The following is a 21,196-nucleotide window of genomic DNA, read 5'->3' on the forward strand; positions in this document are numbered from 1 at the left end:
AATATATATATATACATATGAAAATTGTTAAGAGTAGATTTTTAGGAGTTCCTGTCACAAAAATATAACTATATAAGGCAGTATATAATGTTTCTAGGTCACTTAGCAATTTCTATGATTTGTACATACTACAAAGCATGTTGTATATCATAAAAACATAGTTCGTATTTGTCAGTTTAAAATTAAAAAAAGAACCAAGAGCCAGCAAGATGGCACAGGAGGTTGTGGCACAAGCCTGACAACCTGAGTTCCTGTCACAAAAATATAACTATATAAGGCAGTATATAATGTTTCTAGGTCACTTAGCAATTTCTATGATTTGTACATACTACAAAGCATGTTGTATATCATAAAAACATAGTTCGTATTTGTCAGTTTAAAATTAAAAAAAGAACCAAGAGCCAGCAAGATGGCACAGGAGGTTGTGGCACAAGCCTGACAACCTGAGTTCAAACTCTGAAGCCCACATAATGGAACGAGAGAACCAGTTTCTGAAACTTGTCTTCCAACCTCCACATGCATGTGGTAACGCACAGACGCAGAAAAATAATTTTTTTAATTACAGAGACAGTCAATTTGTTTAATCCCCCCACACATTAGAAACAGTTAAACTGAGCCCCATATGCCTGCCATCCTAGCACTACAAGAGAACCATGAGTTAAGGTCCTGCCTTTTGTAAAAAAAAAAAAAAAAAAACAAAACCCTGTGTCTAAAAACAAAACCAAAAATACTGTTTCGGCTCTAGGAGGTTTTTTGTTTTGAACTTTGTGTGTGTGTGTGTGTGTGGTGTGTGTGTGTGTGGTGTGTGTGTATATGCACAGTTGTGGTTATGAAACCCAGAGTTCAACCTGTGGTGTCCTTCTCTACCACACTCCCATCATAATTTTTTTCAATACATATTTTTGGGGTTTTTTTGTGTGTGTGCATTTCATACAGTACATCTTAATCATATTTAGACCACTTCCCCTATCTGCACCCTCTTCCCATAGCCCCTACACTGGATTTCATGCCTATCAAGTCATTTGTTTCCCCAGATGGTCCTCAGTGTGAATTCATCCACTGAAACCTGGTCAGCCTATCTAGCATCACTCCCTTAAAGAAGATGAACTCTCCCTCACTCAGCAATGATCAACTGCCAATAGTTACTCAGCTAAAGTTGGGGTCTGTTGCCCATTTCCCCAGATCTATGCTGGATTTTTGTCTGGTTTGACTTTACATGGGTCTTCTGCATGCTGTCACCATTGCTATAAGCTCATGAGTTAAGTTTCTAGAAGCCTGGAAAATTCTGTTTCCTCATGGTCGTCCACCACCCCCAGCTTTTAAAATCTTTCCACCTTCTCTTCCGCAGTGGTCCTTGAGCCCTGGGTGGTTAAGATTTTATATAGGAGTCCTGTCCAGAGACATGCACTCTGCAGTCTTATTCTCTACACTTTGGATAGTTGTGACCGTCTGTGTTAATTGCCCTCTATTGCATGAGGAAGCTTTGCGGGTAAGAGTTGAAAGATGCATTAGTATTTTCTACCTCCTCTTCCACTGTGGTCCATGAGCATGTCTCTTAGGACTGAGCATTTCTCACTCTCTCTGTTTGATCCCATGTGGAACTCCGTTAACAGTCTGTTTCCACCATATTTTTTGAGATGGAGTCTCTCTCAGTTAATCTGAGGTTTCTGCTAGACTAATTGGCCAGTGAGCCCCAGGATCCGCTTGTCTTTGCTCCACCCCGCTCCTCCCAATATCAGTGGTTATAGATCCTTGCTGCCTTTACATGGATTTTGAGGATCTGGACTCACGTGAGTGTTTTATTTACATTATTTCCACCCCTCCCTCTCCCCACTCCAACACCTCCACATTCCCCCACTCTCCCTCTCAATATCCTGAGCTCCTCTTCAACTATTGATGTGTTTGTGTGTGTTTTAATTTAGATAAACCTTTGTCTAGAAATAGAGTTTTAGTATTTTCTTTCCTGTATGTTTGTTAGACCATTGCATTGAATAAAAGTGATGAGAGGGTTAGAGAGAGGGCTCAGTGCACTTACCCTTTCAGAGGACCCAAGCTCAGCTCCCAGTGCCAATGCTGGGTGGCTCAACCTCCTGTAACTCCAGCTTCAGGGTGATCTGACTCCTGACATCTGTAGGCATCTTACACATACATGAACCTTCTCACATGCACAAACATACACACGTAATCAAATAAAATTTTTTTTAAAAAGCGTTGAGAACACTTGGTCTTGTGATTCCAGAGGGAAAGCACACATCAGTTACTTGGATTGTATAATGTTGGGGTTGGTTGCTGCTTCCTGTAGCAGAAATAGTTTGCCTCCCTGCAAATAACTGTATCTCCAATAGTATGATCTGCAGTTAGCTATAAGAACTTTCTTAAGAAAAGAAGAAAAAAACTGGAGTTAAGTGTACAAATCACTCATCCGTGGATAAGATTGTTGTCAGAATCCTTTTGGCCTCATTTTAGATATTTTGAGATTATTGGTAGCAATCATCTTGGTCATTTGTATTAAATGCAAAATTTTTAAAGGAATCTGTAATTGCATACTGAATATTATAGAAGATTCTCATCTTTTTTTATCAGATATGATCTGTACTAGCATGTTTTGGATGGTAAATACTTGAAATGTTGGTTGTGCTAATTACCCTGATTTATATACTTGTTATCAAAATGTGACACTATCTCATAAGTATTTAAATGCTATGTGTCCATTAAAACAAAATACTTTAGAACATATTCTGAATTATTTAGATAACTTCTGAATGCTCATTGATTGAATAAATGCAGGACAAACATGCAAATAGGCCAGGAGCTACCTAGAATATGTATTCATACTTGATTACCTTTGTATTATGATAGCCTCCAGTGATTACTGCATAGCAAATACATTATTAGTAAAGAGCCTGCACCTATGTCTAATCAAAATGAATAAAAGTAATTACCTTTGTTCTTAAGTTCCAGTGTATTTTATTGCTTAAAAAGCCTGTTTGCTGAAACCATCATACATAATCCTTTTAGTCAGTAATGCATTAACATTTTGATGCATACCCCTTCTAAGCTATTTTCTTTAGACATAGATTTATTTGCTTTTGGATATTTGCGATAATACCTCATTCTGTAGTCCAGGCTGGTATGGAACTCCCATTGATTTCTTCCGCTTTAGCCTAGGATTATATGCTTGAACATTCCATGTTGTAGCGTTTTTATTTCATCGTGAGTTTCACTGTTGTGTAATTGTCTGTTAAAATTGTTTTTAGATGTTTGAGCCACTTGAAAAACCAATCTTATTTTCTGATTTTTCATGATTATACATGCTCATGCAGTATATAGATTATTGTGGTTAAATATTTGTGTGTATATTTTTTGCAACTTTTCTTTGGATAAATTCCTAAAAATAGAATTGCTAAGTTTTCCAAAACAAGAAACTTTTGGTGAGTTTTCCCATCTGGGAGCATCAAAAATATATATATTTAACTGTCATACTCAAGGATTTGAAATTCTTGAAAAAAAATATTTTCTACTGAATTTTTGCAATTTTCATACAATATGGCCAATTTAATGTACTTTTAAATATATATAAATATATATCATTCATATATATAAAATGACCTATAGAGTCTGATTTGTGTCCCTAAATTTCCTTCAGTGTGGGTCCACCCACCAAGTCTCATTCACTGTCTCCTCTCCTCCCAATAAAACATTTTTGTTTTGGCTTCATTTAGTTTCAAGGTTCTGTAACAGATTGTAGGTCAGTTGTATCTAAAGAAATTATTTTCTCTCTTCTATCTCATAGCTATATTTTTACATTAGGTATCTTGCATGTTCTTTATTTTGTATATCTGAAAATATAGAACTTTAGATTACTTGCAACTTTAAGTTCTCATTATTTCGGGGGTTTTCTTTCAGATCTTAAAAACAGAAAATTGAAAACATGAAAGTAGACAGGACTAAACTGAAAAAGACACCTACTGAGGCTGTGAGTATCCAAGTTTGCTTTGCCTGTTTTCTTCATTTCAGGAAAAATTCTTTGAGACCAGTTCAGCCATTCTGTTCTTCCAAATATGTCCAGTTTATGCAAAGTGTTATTACAACAACTTGGGAGGCTGGGAGGAATAGCTCAAGTTGTGGATTTCTTGCCTCACATGCATAAGGCCTTGGGTTCCATCCTGAACGCCACAAAAGAAAACAAAAATACTAACTTGCCCTTTGAACTTACTCTGATTAAAAGTTAGTATCCAAGTGACCAGTGGAAAAGGAACAGTGAACAGTCCTTTGTAGGTGTGGGTCCCTGAAATGGGCATTCAGGCTAGTATTCTTAAGCACTGAAAGACATAGATACCAATTCTGACTAGCTATTAAATTTCAGGTAGTGGTTGTTGTTTTTAAGAAAATAACAATGGTAAGTTTATTGACTTTTAAAAACAAAACAGTGTCATTATAAGACTCAACTGAGAATTAAAAATCAGGAAGAGACGATCCTAGCGTGTATGTAAGAACTTAATAGAGGGATTATATATTGTGGGAAAGAACAGTATTAGTCAATAAAATGTGCCAGGACAATTATTTTAATTTGTGGGGATGGCGTGGGGGACTGTTTTACTGAAGTAAATTGTAGATAAATCAAAAGTCAGATATTTTTAAAAGAAATTATAGGAGAAGTAGAACATACAGGTGAATGTTTACCTTGTCTTAGGTGGGGATTGCCCTTCCAGGCATTAAAGCAAAGGACAAAAAACCAAAATGGAAATGTAAAATACCATATCCAAAATAAAAGGACACATGACAATAGCCATTCTAACAGGTATGAGGTAATGTCTCATTATGATTTTGATTTGCATTTCCCTGATTATTAGTGATGTTGAGTACCTTTGTATGTGCCGTTTGGCCATTTATATGTATTTGGAGGAAAGTCTATTCAAATTCCCTTGCCCACTTTTAAAATTGGATTATTTGGGTTTTTGCTATGATGTTGCATAAGTTTCTTATATATTTTTGAAATTAACCCCTAAAAGAATGAAAAATGAAATTAAGTCAGTCATAGCGGGACAAATACCACATGCTTCCTCTTATATGGGGCATCTAAAATAGTCAAAGGTATGTAAATAGGCAACAGACCGGTTGGTTATCATGGGAGTAAATGGTGGGATTGTTCTACGGCTATGTGCAGTTCAGTTATACAAGTGTGTAAAAGCTGGGTGTGGTAGCTCATGCCTGTAATCCTAGCACTCATGAGGCTGAAGCAAGAGAATGACAGGTTCACAGGCAACCTGGGCTATACTGATATTCAAAAAGGGAAAAGTTCTAGAACCTATAATTATCAGTAAGATATTGTATACTTAAGAATTTTCTTGAGGATAAACTTAACGTTAAATGTTCTTAACAGACACGTACACAAAGAGCCACAAGGAAACTTGGAGGCTGTAAATAATGCTTATCACCTGGATTGTGGTGGTGATAACACCAATATATGCATCCATCCAAACTCATCAAAATATGTTCATTATGCGCCATTTTTGTGTGCCACTTATCACCTCAGTAAAGCTCAGGTTAGGGAGCATGGGAATGACAAGCTAGAGAAAATATTTGTAACTCAACATAGTTAAAACAGTAGAAGAAATGAATACCCCAATTATAAAATGGGCATAAAACATTTCAGAGAAGTAGCAAATCCAGTAAACTAGAAAGATTTGCTCTTTATAGGTGATCAGAGAAATGCAAATTTTAATGTTTTTACATTAGTGTATTAAATTTGCTCTTGGAAGTCACACCTACCTACAAATTTCCTAGCTTCTTGCAGATTACTAAGTCACTGACTAGTTACATTTTAAGACTTGAGTTGCCTATTTCTCTCAAGCAACAGAAAAGATAGCCCAGTTTTTCATACTAGGGTCAATGCTAGGTTTTAGTTTTAAGAAATGTTTTTATTGGGCCTAGAGAGATGGTTCAGCAGTTAAGAGCACTGGCTACTCTTGGCAGAAGACCCAGGTTCAAATCCCAGCACCAACATGGCGGCTAACAACTGTCCGTAGCTCCTATTCCAGGGAATACAACAGCCTCTTCTGACCTCTGAGTGGCATTGCATGACATGTTTGCACTCATATACATGCAGGCATAACATTCATACATAGAAAATAAAAATAAATAATAATATAAAGTTAAAATAAATAATAATATAAAGTTTTTAAAGAAATGTTTTTTATTGGTAGCTCAATATATTGGTAGCATTGCAAATAACACCCCCCCAACCCAGTTTGAAAATGATCGGAACAGACTCCTAACTCTGGTAGTTGGTGTGCAGCTATGGAACGGATGTGCTTGCTTTTTGCATTACTATAAATGGGGAAAATCATACTTGGTTTGCATTTATGGAATGAGAGTAAAGATGCTGTTACGCTAACTAGATCATATCATCAGAAAGCACAAGCATCTTAGATGCTTCAGACATGGGTTTTCAGAGAGCCAGAGATGAACCCTGTGAAAGTTGGAGGCCTGCCACATCAGGAAAGCTTAAGGAAGGCAAACAAGATAGCTAAGTGGGTAAATTGCCCTTGCTGTATAAGCCTGACAACCTGAGTTCATAGGTGAAACAATAAGACCTGACTGCACAAAGAGTTGTCCTCTGGCCTCCACACTTGTGCCCACCCCCCCATCCTGTTTTCTCCTCTCTGTCATACGCACACAATAAAAATAAATAAAACTATAAAAATTTAAAAAAAAATTCCCAGTCCTGAAGTCTGGTGGATATTGGAATGTCCCTTTGAAAATGAAAGAGACAAGTTGCTTTACTTTCTTCCTTCCATGTACTATAAGGAGGAGAAACAGTGTATGTATTGCCTAAGTTTGGGATTTGGAGCTAACATATGTTACATTCGAGAATTATTTTAACCTACTCCTGAATAACCTTAAGCATTTAGAGGGCAATAGTGAAATGTTAGTGAAGCTGATAATCTAGGAAAGACTGCAAAAGGTCTAGGCTACCTTGCAAGCTGCTTTACTGCTTGTATGCTTTGATCTAGTACACCCAGATAGTTCATTAACTCTGCCATGATGCGAAGTAGTGTCTTTGGCAAGCTCCAAGTAAACAATCACAGGTAAGTGAATCACTCTGAGTTCGAGGCCAGCCTGGTCTACATGTCAACAAATGTATTGCATTCAAGCAGCTTCTGACTTTGTGAAAGACTGAATGCCTTAGTGTTGGTCATGCCGAGTACTGTAGGACCTGATTTTTTAACCTCAAAATTGGTGTTACCTAACACATAGAATCTTAAAATTTGATTTAATCCCAGCACTCGGGAGGCAGAGGCAGGCGGATCTCTGTGAGTTCAAGGCCAGCCTGGTCTACATAGTGAGTTCCAGGACAGCTGGGGCTACAGGGAGACCCTGTCTCAAAAAGACCAAAAAAATTGATTTAATACAGGTATATTCCATTAGAAGTCAGGTACATTTGATACTGGATCCAAGTAACTGAAGAAGGCACAAATGAACAATGAATAGGTGGTTCAAATTCTTGTTACCTGTTTCTTCTGCTTCACAGTTTATCCTCCCATCTATACTTTAATAAAAGGAAGGGTGTGTTCAGTCCTGGTTTGTGGAAGGATTTGGTGGTGAGGGTTTTGCATACATTGACTTTTCGTAGAAATTTGAAGAGGATCTTAAGGTTAGGACTGAAAATTCAGTGGTTAAGAGCACGGTCTGCTCTTGCAAAAGACCTAGGTTCAGTTCCCAGCACTCAACAACCACAACCCACACCCACAACTGTCCTTAACTCAGCTCCAGGGTATCTGGCACCTTCTTCTGGCCTCCATGGGCATTGTATGCACTGGTTCACTTACATGCACTCATACACATTAAATAATCAATTAAAAAATAATCTGTATTTTTAAAGCTTATATTCAATGGGGATCCCTTTCATATGGCAGAAATATATTCCAGTTTTAGATCTCACAGCAGCATTGTTGGATATCTAGGTAGTAGTTGTTCATTCCTTCAATAAGGATGCTGAGATTCAGAGACCTCAGTCCTCTCCTTTATACCTGATAAATGGTAAATCAGTAAAAGGGACCAGGAATATATGTAAATGGGAAAACTAAGAACAGTCTTAGTTTTACCAAGTTTAGAAGTTGTTTGTTCTGTTATTTGAGGATCAATATTGTAGAAAAGTATATCCAATGCTAGTCTTTTCCTTTAACTGTAAATTCACTTTCTTTTCATTCTGATTCAACAACATTACCAGGCATTCTGGAACTCTTTCAGACTATGACCTGGATTACCTAATTTTGCTTTTAGAGTTATTTAGTTTATTGCCTTTATTTCTGTTGTGTGGGTATCATTTATCTGCATCTACCAGTTTAACTGGTATTAAACAAATGCATAGATGGATTGTTAGATAAAATATTTCCTCATGAGATTTATATTTTAATAAGCCAGGTGATGTGATCTTCTGCCAGATTAGTTTTATATAACCAAAAGTTATGCTTAAGTATCACTTTCCCCCATTATTTGTTTCTCCCTCATTCCAAAACACTTTGTGAATACTTGTTTGTTTTTCTCAGCCTGCAGACTGCAGAGCCTTAATAGATAAACTCAAAGTGTGTAATGATGAGCAACTCCTCTTGGAACTACAGCAAATCAAAACATGGAACATTGGCAAGGTATGTAAAACCATGATGACATAAGACATGACTCACTGTATTAGTACATCATTTTGTGTGCTTTGACATGGCAAGAGAGATAAATAGCCTGATTCAGCAATTATTTAATAAAAAGTATCTAGTATATATGTAGCACAGCTCTAGGCCACTGGCATTTAGCCTGAATTGTTGCCAAGAAATTTTTAAAAGAAAAAAAATTAATTGGCCCAGGGGATATTTCAGCAGGTAAAGGCAGTTGCTGTCAAGCCAAATGATCTAAGTTTGATCCCTGAATTCCACATGGCGAAGGGGGGAGAGAACAGATTCCCAAAATTGACCTCCGTGTAGGCACTGTGGCACGAGTACCTACCACATGTGTACACAAAATAAATGTTGAATTTTTTTTGAGACAGAGTCTTCCCTGTAGCCCCAGCTGACCTGGAATTTACTATGTAGACTAGGCTGGCTTTGGACTCGAGATCTGCCTGCCTCTGCCTCCCGAGTGCTGGGACTAAAGGTGTGCGCCACCACACCTGGCCTATAAATGTTAAATTTTAAAAAAGAAATTTTGTAGCTGAGGATAAGGAATGCTTACACAGGTGATGGTGAATTTAAGATAGTCTCTGGATTTTTACTTTTAATTTATAATTATCTTTAATACAAAGCTTGAAAAGTAAACGCCAGATAAATGGGTTCCAATGAGACATTAATCATCATTTTAGATTTTTCCAATGTAGCCAGAATTCACCCTTTGAAGACTTAGCTTTAGGAATTTGGTGGCATCTACAGGTGGTAGTAGCACATGACCTTGTTGAATATAGCAATAAATTCAGGCTCCTTTATCCTAGAGTATGGTCTTTTTAAATTGAGCTTTTAAAATTTCATACAATATTTCCCATTCAAATCTTGAACCCCTCTCCCATCCATGCCTTCCCCTATCCCCCCAGTATGGTCCTTCTTATAGGCAAAGTAAGGCATATTCAACAGTATCTTAAAGCTTAACTAGAACTGGCTGTGGTGGCTCATGAGTATAAGTTGAGCATTCTGGAAGCTGATGCAGAAGGATCTGGGAGTTCAAGGTCAGACTGAATTGTGTGGAAGATCCCTATCTTAAGTAAACAAAGCTCAGCTTCAAAGTACCCATATGGTCTTTCTTTCATTGTTTTCTGATACAGGGTCTTACCCTGTGGTCCAGGCTGGTCTCAGACTCTGGATGCTGTACCCTTAAACTCTTCAATGCTGAGATCATTACACTATACCACTATACCCAGCTGCTTTTATCATGTTTTTATAACCTCTTTCGCCTTTCTCTCTCCCCAGTGTGAGTTATATCACTGGGTTGATCTGTTGGACCGCTTCGATGGTATTCTGGCAGATGCTGGACAAACAGTGGAGAATATGTCATGGATGCTTGTATGTGATAGGCCAGAACGAGAGCAACTGAAAATGCTTCTATTGGCTGTGTTGAACTTCACAGCCTTGCTCATTGAGTACAGCTTTTCCCGGCATCTCTACAGTTCCATAGAGGTAAGGGAGGTTTAAGACTATGTGATCTGTTCTTAACTAGAATCGTGTATATCCACAAACAAGGGAATTACTGTTTCTGATGCTTTTCCCTTTCATTATGGCTCTCTGGGTTTTTCAGCATCAAAGATAAGAATAGTAAGGACTGGATGTTTAGCTTAGTGGGAGAGTACTTGCCTAGTGTGTACAAAGCCCTGGGTTAAATCCTTAGAACTACAGGGAGAAAAAGATAATAGATGTTTCTTAGGACTAGATATTACCCTTCTTAGGGTTGATGGAAAGGTTCTCTATTTCATAGTTATTTTACCTTTTCGAGATGTAAGAAATGTATCTTTTGTATCTGTATTGAAATATTTTTAGTATTCTGGAATTGTCATTCCATATTATTAGAGGTGCCACAAATTACTCTTAGGCTATTAGAAATGATGATTCATCATATTAATAAACTTTTTTCAATCTCATCTCTATTTTCCCATACCCGTTCAAAAATATATACAATCCTCCCATAATAACCTGTGGGAGATTAGTTCCAGGACCCCTCTGTATGACTTCCCAAATACTTAGTTACATCAAGATTACTTGACAATGCCTAACACAATAAAGATTTCATTTGGTTCACATTTGAAAGGGATACAGTTCATCCTGACAAGGAAGGTATAGTGGCAGGTTGCTCCATGATGGTAGGAGCTTGTGACAACTGTTGCTCTCATCTATGGGGATCCGGATGCAGAGAGGAGATATGAAGCTGGACTGGGGATAAATTTCAAGGAAGTAGTGACCCACTTCCTTCAGTTAGACTTTACCTTCTAAAGGATCCACAACCTTTCAAAAATGGTGCCGTAACTGGTGATCAAGTGTTCAAACACATGAGCCATATATTACATCAATGCCATAACAACAATGTAAATTTTTTAGAGAATATTGACAAGAAAGTTAAGTGTATATGTTCAGTGGGTATGTACTTCTAAAAAATATTTCCGTCCATGGTAAATTGAATGGGTGGATGGTGTGGGTGGGGCTCATGGGTATGGGAACCTACTATATCTATAGTATCCTGTGCCTATAAAGAACAAAGTGAACAGAGCAATCCATGACTTTTAAATGAGTTAAAAATACTGTAAGAAGAAATTATGTTCCTAAGCTGGGTGTGGTGGTGCACGCCTTTAATCCTAGCACTCAGGAGGTAGGGGCAGGCGGATTGCTGTGAGATCTAGGGCAGCTAAGGCCAAAAAGAAAAAAAGAAGTTATATTCCTTTAGCCCAGCCTTTTTGACTTCTAATCATCATTTATCTGGGTATCATAATTTTAGGCGTATTAATTTTCCTAAAGAAACAGAGCACATAAGTAGAACGAAAACAATTACAAAAAGTAGAAAGACTGAATCAGGGCCTAGTACAGAACTCTTTCAAATGGGGATGGATGGATGGATGGATGGATGGATGGATGGATGGATGGATGGATGGATGGATGGATAAGCAAGCAGTCCGTTAATAAAATAGATATGCTGGCAGTGGAAGTCCATGACCATTAGAATAATCTGTAAATAAAATGCTTTGGTTCATTTCCATCTAAATTACATATTGATTTTAATTTTGACCAGTTCCTTTAATATATTGGTAAATATTCATTGTATTTAAGAACCAAAATAGTCACTCAGGCTACTCCTGAACTTACATTGTATTTTAATACTTTGATTTTACATAATTGCAACCAGTTGTTGGTAACTAACTTTTATATGAGCTTTTTATATTTGCCATAAAAGATACAAAAGGATATGATAATCTTGGTTTCACAACACTTGTAGTCCACTTGGAAACGTAATGTCTTTGAGTTTTTCATATGTATTATGTCACATTTCTCGTGTAGATCTTCCTTTATATGGAGGCACTGATAAAATTTTTTACTTATTACACTTTGACATTTTTTATTATACTTTCTGGCCAGCTGCTAGCTTATTAGTTACATATTGTAGGTGCTTGAATATTAATTTGTATTGTGGCTAAACAACTTGATAGTTTTAATATTAATGTACATTATTTACTTTGTTATTTTTTAAGTTTTTAGTGCTGACTGCCTGATACATTGAACTTTGTCCTTCTTTGCTCCTATAGCATTTGACAACTTTATTGGCTTCTTCTGATATGCAAGTGGTGCTGGCTGTCCTTAATCTTCTATATGTATTCAGCAAAAGATCAAACTATATCACACGTCTTGGATCTGACAAGAGGACCCCACTACTAACACGGCTGCAGCATTTGGCAGAAGTGAGTCTTGCGCAAAGACTGGAAAAACAAAAGAATAAGACCATATGGCTTCTTTTAAACCAGTGTTCCTTGCTTTGTCAAAATGGATTAGAATCCTCGTTAACTTTCTGGCCTAATTGAGTATAGGTAACGGTTTTTTTAAAAACTAACCTAAATATTCTCAGTTACTGTGTACTTTCGAAGCATTTCATTAGTCATTGTTAATGAAGATACTCTTTTTTTCAAAAACAGCTGTGCTTCTGGAAGGTTCAGAACCATGGATTCCATGTTAGAACGAAACACCGGGCCAAAAAGGTCTAGATTTGAATCTTAACTCTTGTCAGTTTTTATTTAACCTTGGGGTTATTTTAGAATAAGTGTAAGGTATTCAGTACTATGATCAGCAATCAGTTTTTTCTAATGGTGGTGTTTGTAATTGGAATCAGGAGTTCTTAAAGGAAAATTCAACTCTGCTAAGGTATTGTCTGGTGTTCTAGAGGTTAATTAATAATACTGGTTAGATTTATTGGAAATTTTTTTTTGCGGGATTATGATAGCTCAAGCTATCTTCAAATGTGTAACCCCCCCCCCCCATACACACACACTGCATGAGCATCCCAAGCACTGAGATCACAGGCATGTACCACCACACCTGGCTCAAGCCTTGTTTTTTTTTCTTTTTGGTCTTTTTGAGACAGGGTCTCCCTGTAGCCCCAGCTGTCCTGGAACTCACTGTGTAGACCAGGCTGGCCTTGAACTCAAAGAGATCCTCCTGCCTCTGCCTCCCCAGTGCTGGGATTAAAGGCGTGTACTACCACACACAGCCCTCAAGCCTTGTTTTAATGGCTAATTTAATGGTTACCTCACAGTTGACTTAAGTTTCAGGCTCTTTGTAGGTTCCATTACTTTTGAAAACATTTTTGTATGATTAAGAATTATAATAAAAATTCTAGGATGGAGATAGTATATACTCATAAGAAGTGTAAGGTAATTCAGCATCAAGTTGATAATGAGGGATATGATCAAAATGCATTATATATTTATGTATTATGAAGTTATGAAGGAAATTAATTTTCAAAACTTAAAATTTTTTCACATTAATGAAATATTAGGGATAGTGAAATGACTCAGCAGATGAAGGTGCCTGCCACTAAACCTTAAGCCAATGACCTGAGTTTGCCCCCTTCCCCCTTCAGTACCCATGCGGTAGAAGAACAGAGTGGACTTCTGCAAGTTGTCCTCTGATCTCCACACATGTGTTGTATACACACACAAAAAAATAAATATTTTTTTTTAAGATACTAATATAAACTCTCAGTAAGCTCAGAAAAGAAACTTCAAATTTTATAAATTATCTACCAAAAGTCATAGTGAAGGTGAATTCAAAAGTCATACAAAATGCCAAGTCTTAGCTTTGTTTTCTGAGTTTCATATGGAGAAAGGGCTCAGCTGTTGGGCACATACTGTTCTTTCAGGGGACCTGAATTCAATTCCACATCAGGCAAAAGAAAATTTGTTGTTGTGTGCGATGGGGTTTCCTAGGGCGATCATAGAAAGTTAGCTAAGGGAAAGATCAATATACAGAAGGAGCTCTTCACAGATAATTACTAATGATGCTGACCCAAGGGTAAAGTTACAAAATCTTAAACTGTATGTGTAATATTTTACATGGCTTAGTTCTTATGGTGTATATAATTTTATATGGTGCTTTGTTTACTTAATGTACTAGCCTCAGTGTTTTTCAGTGTTAACTATTAAATGGAACAATAGAAAACACAAAAGGAAAATAATGGCGCAAAGTTTATTCTGCCTTGCACATTCACATCTGTGGTTTGATTTATCTGTTTCTTCTGTGTAGCCTCCAGCTTTTGTATACTCTTAACCATATTGGTTTCAACAAACTCCATGTCTTCTCAGGAAGTCCTGAGAATAGCCAAGGAAATGCTGGAAATGTGATGAGGAAGTATTCATTGTATTAGGTATTAAACCATTTTGTAAAACTATAGTAATTAGGATAATGTGATCAAAATGAGGATCCAGTAGTTCCCAAAACAGATCCATCATGTAAGAATTAAATTTATTTTAAAGATGACATTAACAGAAGAAGAATGAATTATTCTATCAAGGGGGATTGTTAACAACTGATTTACTATTCAGGAAGCAATTAGGTAGATCCTAACTCCAGAAGGTAAAATTAATAATACATTAAAGAGTTCAGCATTAAAAACAGAATCTGGGGCTAAAGATATAGCTTAGAGTGCTTACCTAGCCTTCACAAAACATACATAGACTGGGTGTGGTGGTGCACACCTGTAATCCAGCACCCAGGAAAGAGGATCAGAAGTTTAAATTCTTGCCTGCCTACCTACATACATAGCAAGTTCAAGACCAACCTAGGAGGCCCAGTTTCAAACAAACATCAATCTGTAAGAACATTGAAAGATAACACAACTGCATAGCCAGTGGTACCCGCCCCTGTAATCCCAGCACTTCCGGAGGGCAGAAGCATAGTGGTAGGTCAGCCCCTGTTTCAGGAGAAAGGTAGGAGTAGAAAATACAGATAGCTGCATGGGGATAAGGGTTTTAAAAAATGAGTTTAGGCCAGACTAGACTGGGTATGGTGGAATCCGCCTTTAATCCTAGCACCAGAGGGGTAGAGGCAAGCAGATCTCTGAAATGCAAGCCAGCCTGGTCTACATAGTGAATTCCAGACCACCTGGGGCTACAGAAGAGACCCTGTCTGAAAAAAAAAAATCAAAAATAAAAAGTCAAGGCTCATTCCATGAAAGAATAAATTGGCTCTCTTAACCATATGACTTTGTACGTGAACATTTTAGATACTTTGTAGTCATGCCATCTCTGTCTCAATTTTTTCCATATTTGGGTAACTTGTAGTTCTATTATATAAAAATTGCAATAGTGAATCCATTTTATCCCTGAATATTTTGACCGTAACTAACGTCAGGTTCTTTTAAAATAGTTTATATGAATAGTGAACCTTGTACTTTACACATACTTATTTTATTGAACTCTCAGATGTTACAGGAGTCATTTTCTTAGTTTTATGCATAAGCAGTAACTTTGTTACTGGTTTCTGGAGCTCTGTCTTACTCTATTTCACTGATAACCATCTATGTGTGTGGTATATGTGTGTCCGTGTACTTTAAAAGAAAAAGCAAGAGCTTATTTTTTTCTTGGTCAGTCTAACTATAGTTTCGTCTGTTAGGTCATTTTAAAGAGCCACTTTTTGGTTTAGTTGGCTGTTTTCCTGTTTAATTTACTGCTGTTATCTTTACACTCGTTTGGGTTTCATTGACTCATGGTTCATTTAGGGTGGAGTGTTAGATTTGAGATACTTTTTTTTTGTTTTGGGGGGGGTTGTATAATTGTTTATACAGATTCAACAAAGGTCAAACTGCATAAGGAAGGTCTAGGAAACACCACCATACAACAATGGCACTTAAGAATGCAGAACTTGACACCTGAATGTTGAGAACCTACTTTATATGTCAAGAAGTTACACAAGCATGTTGTGGACAAATGTAAATTGTAATCAAATATACTTTACCAAGTTTCTTCACTAGAGATACTTCATTTTTAATACTATGTGTTTTAATTTGCAGACTTGTGCTTGGTTTATCAAGGAATTTCTAATATACCATGTTAATTTTTCTTTTGACCCATTTATTATTAAGAGTGTTGTTAAATTACCATGTACTTGTGAATTTTTCAGATTTCCTTTTGTTACAAATTTCTGATTATTTTCTGTTGTCATGGTCTATTGTCTTTGGTGTTAGTTTAAGTGTATTAAGGGTTGTTTTGTGGCCTAATGTAAGGTCAGTTTTCCAAAATATTCAATGTGTCTTAGAAAGAATGTGTGCTCCAGTCTTCAGCATATGTCAGTCTTTTATCTAATCATCACTTTTTGCTCTGGTAATTTCTACCGGTATCTTAATTTACAAAACTGTCGATTAAGTTAATGCCGACTTAATTTGTTTTGCTATTGGTGTGATTCTGGGGTTTGCAACTAGTGCTTTGCATATTATGCAAGCGCTCTATTACTGAGCTATATCCTGAGCCTCCTCCCCCCCAGTTTAGTTGTAATGGTGCACAGAAACTTCACTCCTGTATTGCTCTGTTGCCCTCTGCATTTTTATGCCATTCTCATTTCCAATTATATCTTTTATACAATGTAGGTGTATAATTTTGGTTTATGTAGTTCTCTTTTTTGGCTGGTTTGTTTGTTTGTTGGTTTGTTTTGAGACTAGGTCTCACTATGTAGAGCTGGCTGGCCTGATACTTAATATGTAGACCAGACTGGCCTCGAATTCCCAGAGACCCACCTGTCTGCCTCCCCATTTGTGTGGAAATCGCTTTACTCACTCTGCCATCTCTCCAGCATTCTTTGATCGTTTTAAAATTAGATCATTGTCCTAGGTAGTTTTAACTGTCAACTTGACACAGCCTGTAGTCACCTGAGAAGGGTATCTGAATTGAGGGATTTCGCAGATCAGATTGGTCTGGGGGACCAATAATTGAGGGATTATCATGATTGCTGATTGATTTAGAAGGGCTTATCATCCCTGGAGATTGGCTTAAAAGAAACACGTTTTGAAAAGATGAGTTGCAAATCTAAAGCAGAGGGCTGGGGTGATACCTCAGGCAGTAAAATGCTCGCCATGCAAACAGCGAGGACCTGTAAATGTAGAATAATGTCCATTTTTATATCCTTATGTAGTTACCTTGCCAATTAATCTGTGAGTAGATTCAAATTAGTGTCCAGTGTTCTTTATTTCAACATGAAGGACTTACTTTATTTACCATTATTAACAGTCGAGTTTACTTAAAACTAACTTTCCTCAGCCTTTTAGTTTATCTGGGAATGTCAGTTTCTTCACTTTTGAGGGGGAATTTTGGGAAATGGTACAAGTTTATAGGGGTTCCCTCCCACCCAGCACTTTGAATATGCCATTAGACTGTACTCAAGCCTATAATAAATTTTGACACAGCTCTCTAAGTTTCTCGAGTTTGTAGACCATACTTTTGTCAAACTTGGGTCCTCTGGAAGAACAGAAAGCATTCTTAACCACTGAACTCTTTCCAGCCCCTTGTTTGTTTTATGTTTTTTATACTACTGTGCTGAGACTTCTATACACATCTGGGGTTGTTTCATTGATTTTTTTTTTTTTTTTTTTTTTTTTAGGAGACAGGGTCTCACTAAGTAGCACTGGCTTGACGTGGAGCTCCTTTGTGTAGGTAGACCGGCTGGCTTCAAACTGAGAGATCCGCCTGCCTCTGCCTGTTAAAATCATAGCCTTGGTTGAATTTTTTTTATCACCTATTTTGTTTCAGTTGAGTAACTGCAATATTCAGATGGGACTAAGTTGTAGAGTTGAGGTGCATAGTTCAAGAAGTTAAACTCCTGATGTTCTCAGGCACCTAGTAAGATCTCTATTGCTCCTATAGAATATTAATCTCTATAAGGTTTTGGCCTTTACATCAGATGCTGGAGCTTGAAGTCCAGTGGGCACGTAGTGAAAACCAAAAACTGGCTAAGGGTTGGAGAACTTTAAAGGCGGGCCCAGGAGTTACTCTGGTGGCAGACCTGCTAGATACAACTTAGTAGTGAGGTGAACCAGCACACAAGTGACAGCAAGAGACACAGAAGTGCCTGCCCCATGCTTTGGGGCATAAAATGAAAATGTTGAGGGTGCTGGAGAGATGGCTCAGTGGATAAGAGCACTCACTGCTCTTGGCAAGATCCACGTTCAAATCTCAACACCCACATGGTGGCTAACAGCCGTCCTTAACTCCAGTTTCAGGGGATCCAACGCCCTCTTATGACCTTCGTGGGCATTCCACAACACAGGTGCACCTTCCTAAATGCAGGCAATACACTCATGCACATAAAATAAAAATAATAGATCAAAATGTCGAAAGATTTTTTGAACTATAAATGCTCTTTGATGTAGATCAGTGAGGCTGATATCTAATAAATTTAAAGACATAAGTCTAATTATTAAACCCAAATACACATCAACTTAAAATAGCACTAACATACCATTGTGATCATCTGTATAATTTCATAAAGGTAGGAACTGTGTGTGGCCACTTAACTCTGTCATAGTGTCTAAGTAGTTAGCTAGAACCGATATATAAATTTAAAAATCCCCTGTTTTTGAAAATGTATATATTAAGCATAATTTCAGCCAGATAGAAAATTTTATTTCTACCCTTGCCTTCACATCCTCCTGGCACAGACACTAAAGACGAATGTGCTACAGTTGTGCATGTTGTGTGCCTTTTGAGGTTCCTAGAAATAATGTGAAACTTCAAAGCCTTTCCTTTAATCCCCAAAGTATCTTACACTGCAGCTTTTTCTTCCTAAGCTTTGCCTTTGTCCATTGTTTACAGGAACTGTTGTCCTCCCCAGAAGGTGGAGACCAGTGCATTGGCTAGTAGTGTTTTCAAAAAGTTTCTGCCCCTGGGAGAATTCCAAATTAAGCAATATAGTAGCAAACCCTTGGAGCTTTTCTTTCAGGGCCCAAAATAATGAAACACTATTATTACAGTAAGTTTCATTTTCTTAACTCTAGGAGTGTGAACTGTTGACTTACAGCCACTGTTTAGCTGATGTAGGGTCAGTAAGTTAATTGTAGCAAAGTTAACTTTCTAAAATTTTTAATAAACGTAATTCTGAATTCAAATTTTTCCAGTGTATTCCTTTAGTGATATAGGTAGGATTTTGGAATTACCTACTATGCCTTTTTCACTAATATCAATGCTAGGAGAATAGTCATTGTTAGCCGGCTGGGAGAGGGAGTTATAAGGTTTCTAGGTAACTTTTCTTAGCTATGGTTTCCCCTAAAGAAATACCCTATAATGCCCTAGAAATATCAATTATAAAAAAGCCTGCCAGTAGTTTGAGAGAGCTTATTTCTCAAGAACCAGGTAGATTTAGTTTTACCAGTAGTGCTCTGTAATGGGGAGCTCTGACAACTCCAGTGATTCACACTGTTTTAAAAGACTTCATTGGGAGATACTGACAAGATTACAAAGAAGGAAATATTGCCATGAGAGAGAAAGAACGAGCGTGAGCCATGTTATAGACTTGCCTGATACTGAACCATAGCCACAGTGTTTAGACCCCATGTGGACTTTGCAAGAATAAAGTGAAGGCATGGATTTAAGTGGCATTTGTGCTTGAACAATGCCAGGCATGGCTTAACTTGCAGAATTATTGGAAGAGTGGAAGTAGTTCATTAAAACTTGTGGTTGTAGCTAGGATGAATGGCTGGTAAATATTTAAACTTAAAAATGCAGTGCTCTTAATGTTAAAATTACGGCTATTTCAAAGGCAGGCCCATGAAAGATGCAGGCTGATCCATAAGCAAGATTGTATGGTTAGAATTTAGGTTTGGAAGCCATTAGAACCATTCTCATTACCATGGATACTTGGTTTTGTGCTTTAGTAGCAAAGTATCTTAGGATCTCCTAACTTGTGACTTCGCTCACATGAAACAAAGAAGAAAGGAGCTGGAGAGATGACTCTGCAAATAATAGCACTGACTGTTCTTGCAGAGGACCCAGGTTCAGTTCCCAGCACCCACTTGGAAGCTAACAACCGTTCATAACCCTAGTTCTGGGGGATCCAACATTCTCTTCTGACCTCCACAGGCATTGTACGACATGGGTGACTTACACACATGCAGGCAGTACACTCATACACATATTATTATAAATAAAATATTTTTAAAAGAAGGAATGTGGTTCCACCCTGATACAGATGAGCAGACAGATTTCTGGAAAAGACCCAGTATGACATTACTTTTAGACATGTGGAATGCAGGAGCTAGTTATTGCTGCCTTTGTTCTTACCTTGAGCATCTTCACAGAACCAAGAAATAGATTTCCTGAAGAAACAACCTTTAGACATACCATTTTGTTTTAAGATTCAATTTTTTTGCTTTTATTTGTTGCCTGAACTTTGACATAATTGTATGATTTCTTATTATTTCATGCACATAAGACTGTGAGCATTATTTTAACACTGTCTTTTTCCTTTACCAGAGCTGGGGTGGAAAGGAGAATGGCTTTGGACTTGCAGAATGTTGCAGAGACTTGCATATGTTGGTGAGTAACTGTTTGGGATATGGTATCTTTTGACAGAGTTACCATTTTTTTCTAAGCATTTTTATAGTTAATATATGGCATTATAAAGTTGACACTTGACATCAGGACTTGTGGAGAACTGAGAAAAATTGAGAAATAATACTCTTGGGAAGCTTCAGCTCTTACTCTTGGGAAGCTTCAGCTCTTACTGTGCTTATTATAAAGATTTTAAGAAATAATAGTATGTGTTTATATACCCAATTCTGAAATAGGGAGCTGATTTTGTTGAATTAAACTGAAATATTTTTTTGGGTTTTTTTTTTTTGTTGTTTTTTTTTTTTAACTCAAAGTGAAGCCAGGTGTGATAACACATACCTATAATCTCATTGTTAAGAAGGTGAAGGCAGGAAGATCAGGAATTCAAGATCAGCCTTGGCTAAATGGTATCCTGTCTTTAAAAAAAAAAAAAAGTGCAAGGCCAAGTGTGCTCACGCCTTTAATCCCAGCAGAGGCAGGAGGATCTCTGAGTTCAAGGCTAGCCTAGTCTGCATAGTGAGTTCCAGGCCAGCTAGGGCTACAGGGACACCCTGTCTCAAAAAGACCAAAAAAGCCAGGCATGGTGGTGCATGCCTTTAATCCCAGCACTCAGGAGGCAGAAGCAGGCAGATCTCTGTGAGTTCGAGGCCA

At 37.4% G+C, this 21,196-nt stretch overlaps 1 protein-coding gene across 1 annotated transcript in view; it reads left to right on the plus strand.

Moving 5' to 3' along the window:
• Huwe1 (HECT, UBA and WWE domain containing E3 ubiquitin protein ligase 1) overlaps positions 1-21,196 on the plus strand; it is a gene marked incomplete in the record, with an annotated part of 151,705 nt that overhangs the window by 32,872 nt on the left and 97,637 nt on the right. The window contains 5 exon segments of the mRNA XM_029554367.1: positions 3,907-3,976; positions 8,553-8,651; positions 9,951-10,157; positions 12,266-12,418; positions 20,468-20,530. Of these exon segments, the coding sequence (XP_029410227.1) occupies positions 3,932-3,976; positions 8,553-8,651; positions 9,951-10,157; positions 12,266-12,418; positions 20,468-20,530 (567 nt within the window).

Source organism: Nannospalax galili, unplaced genomic scaffold (assembly GCF_000622305.1).
Source record: "Nannospalax galili isolate Female #2095 unplaced genomic scaffold, S.galili_v1.0 scaffold225, whole genome shotgun sequence".
NCBI lineage: Eukaryota > Metazoa > Chordata > Mammalia > Rodentia > Spalacidae > Nannospalax > Nannospalax galili.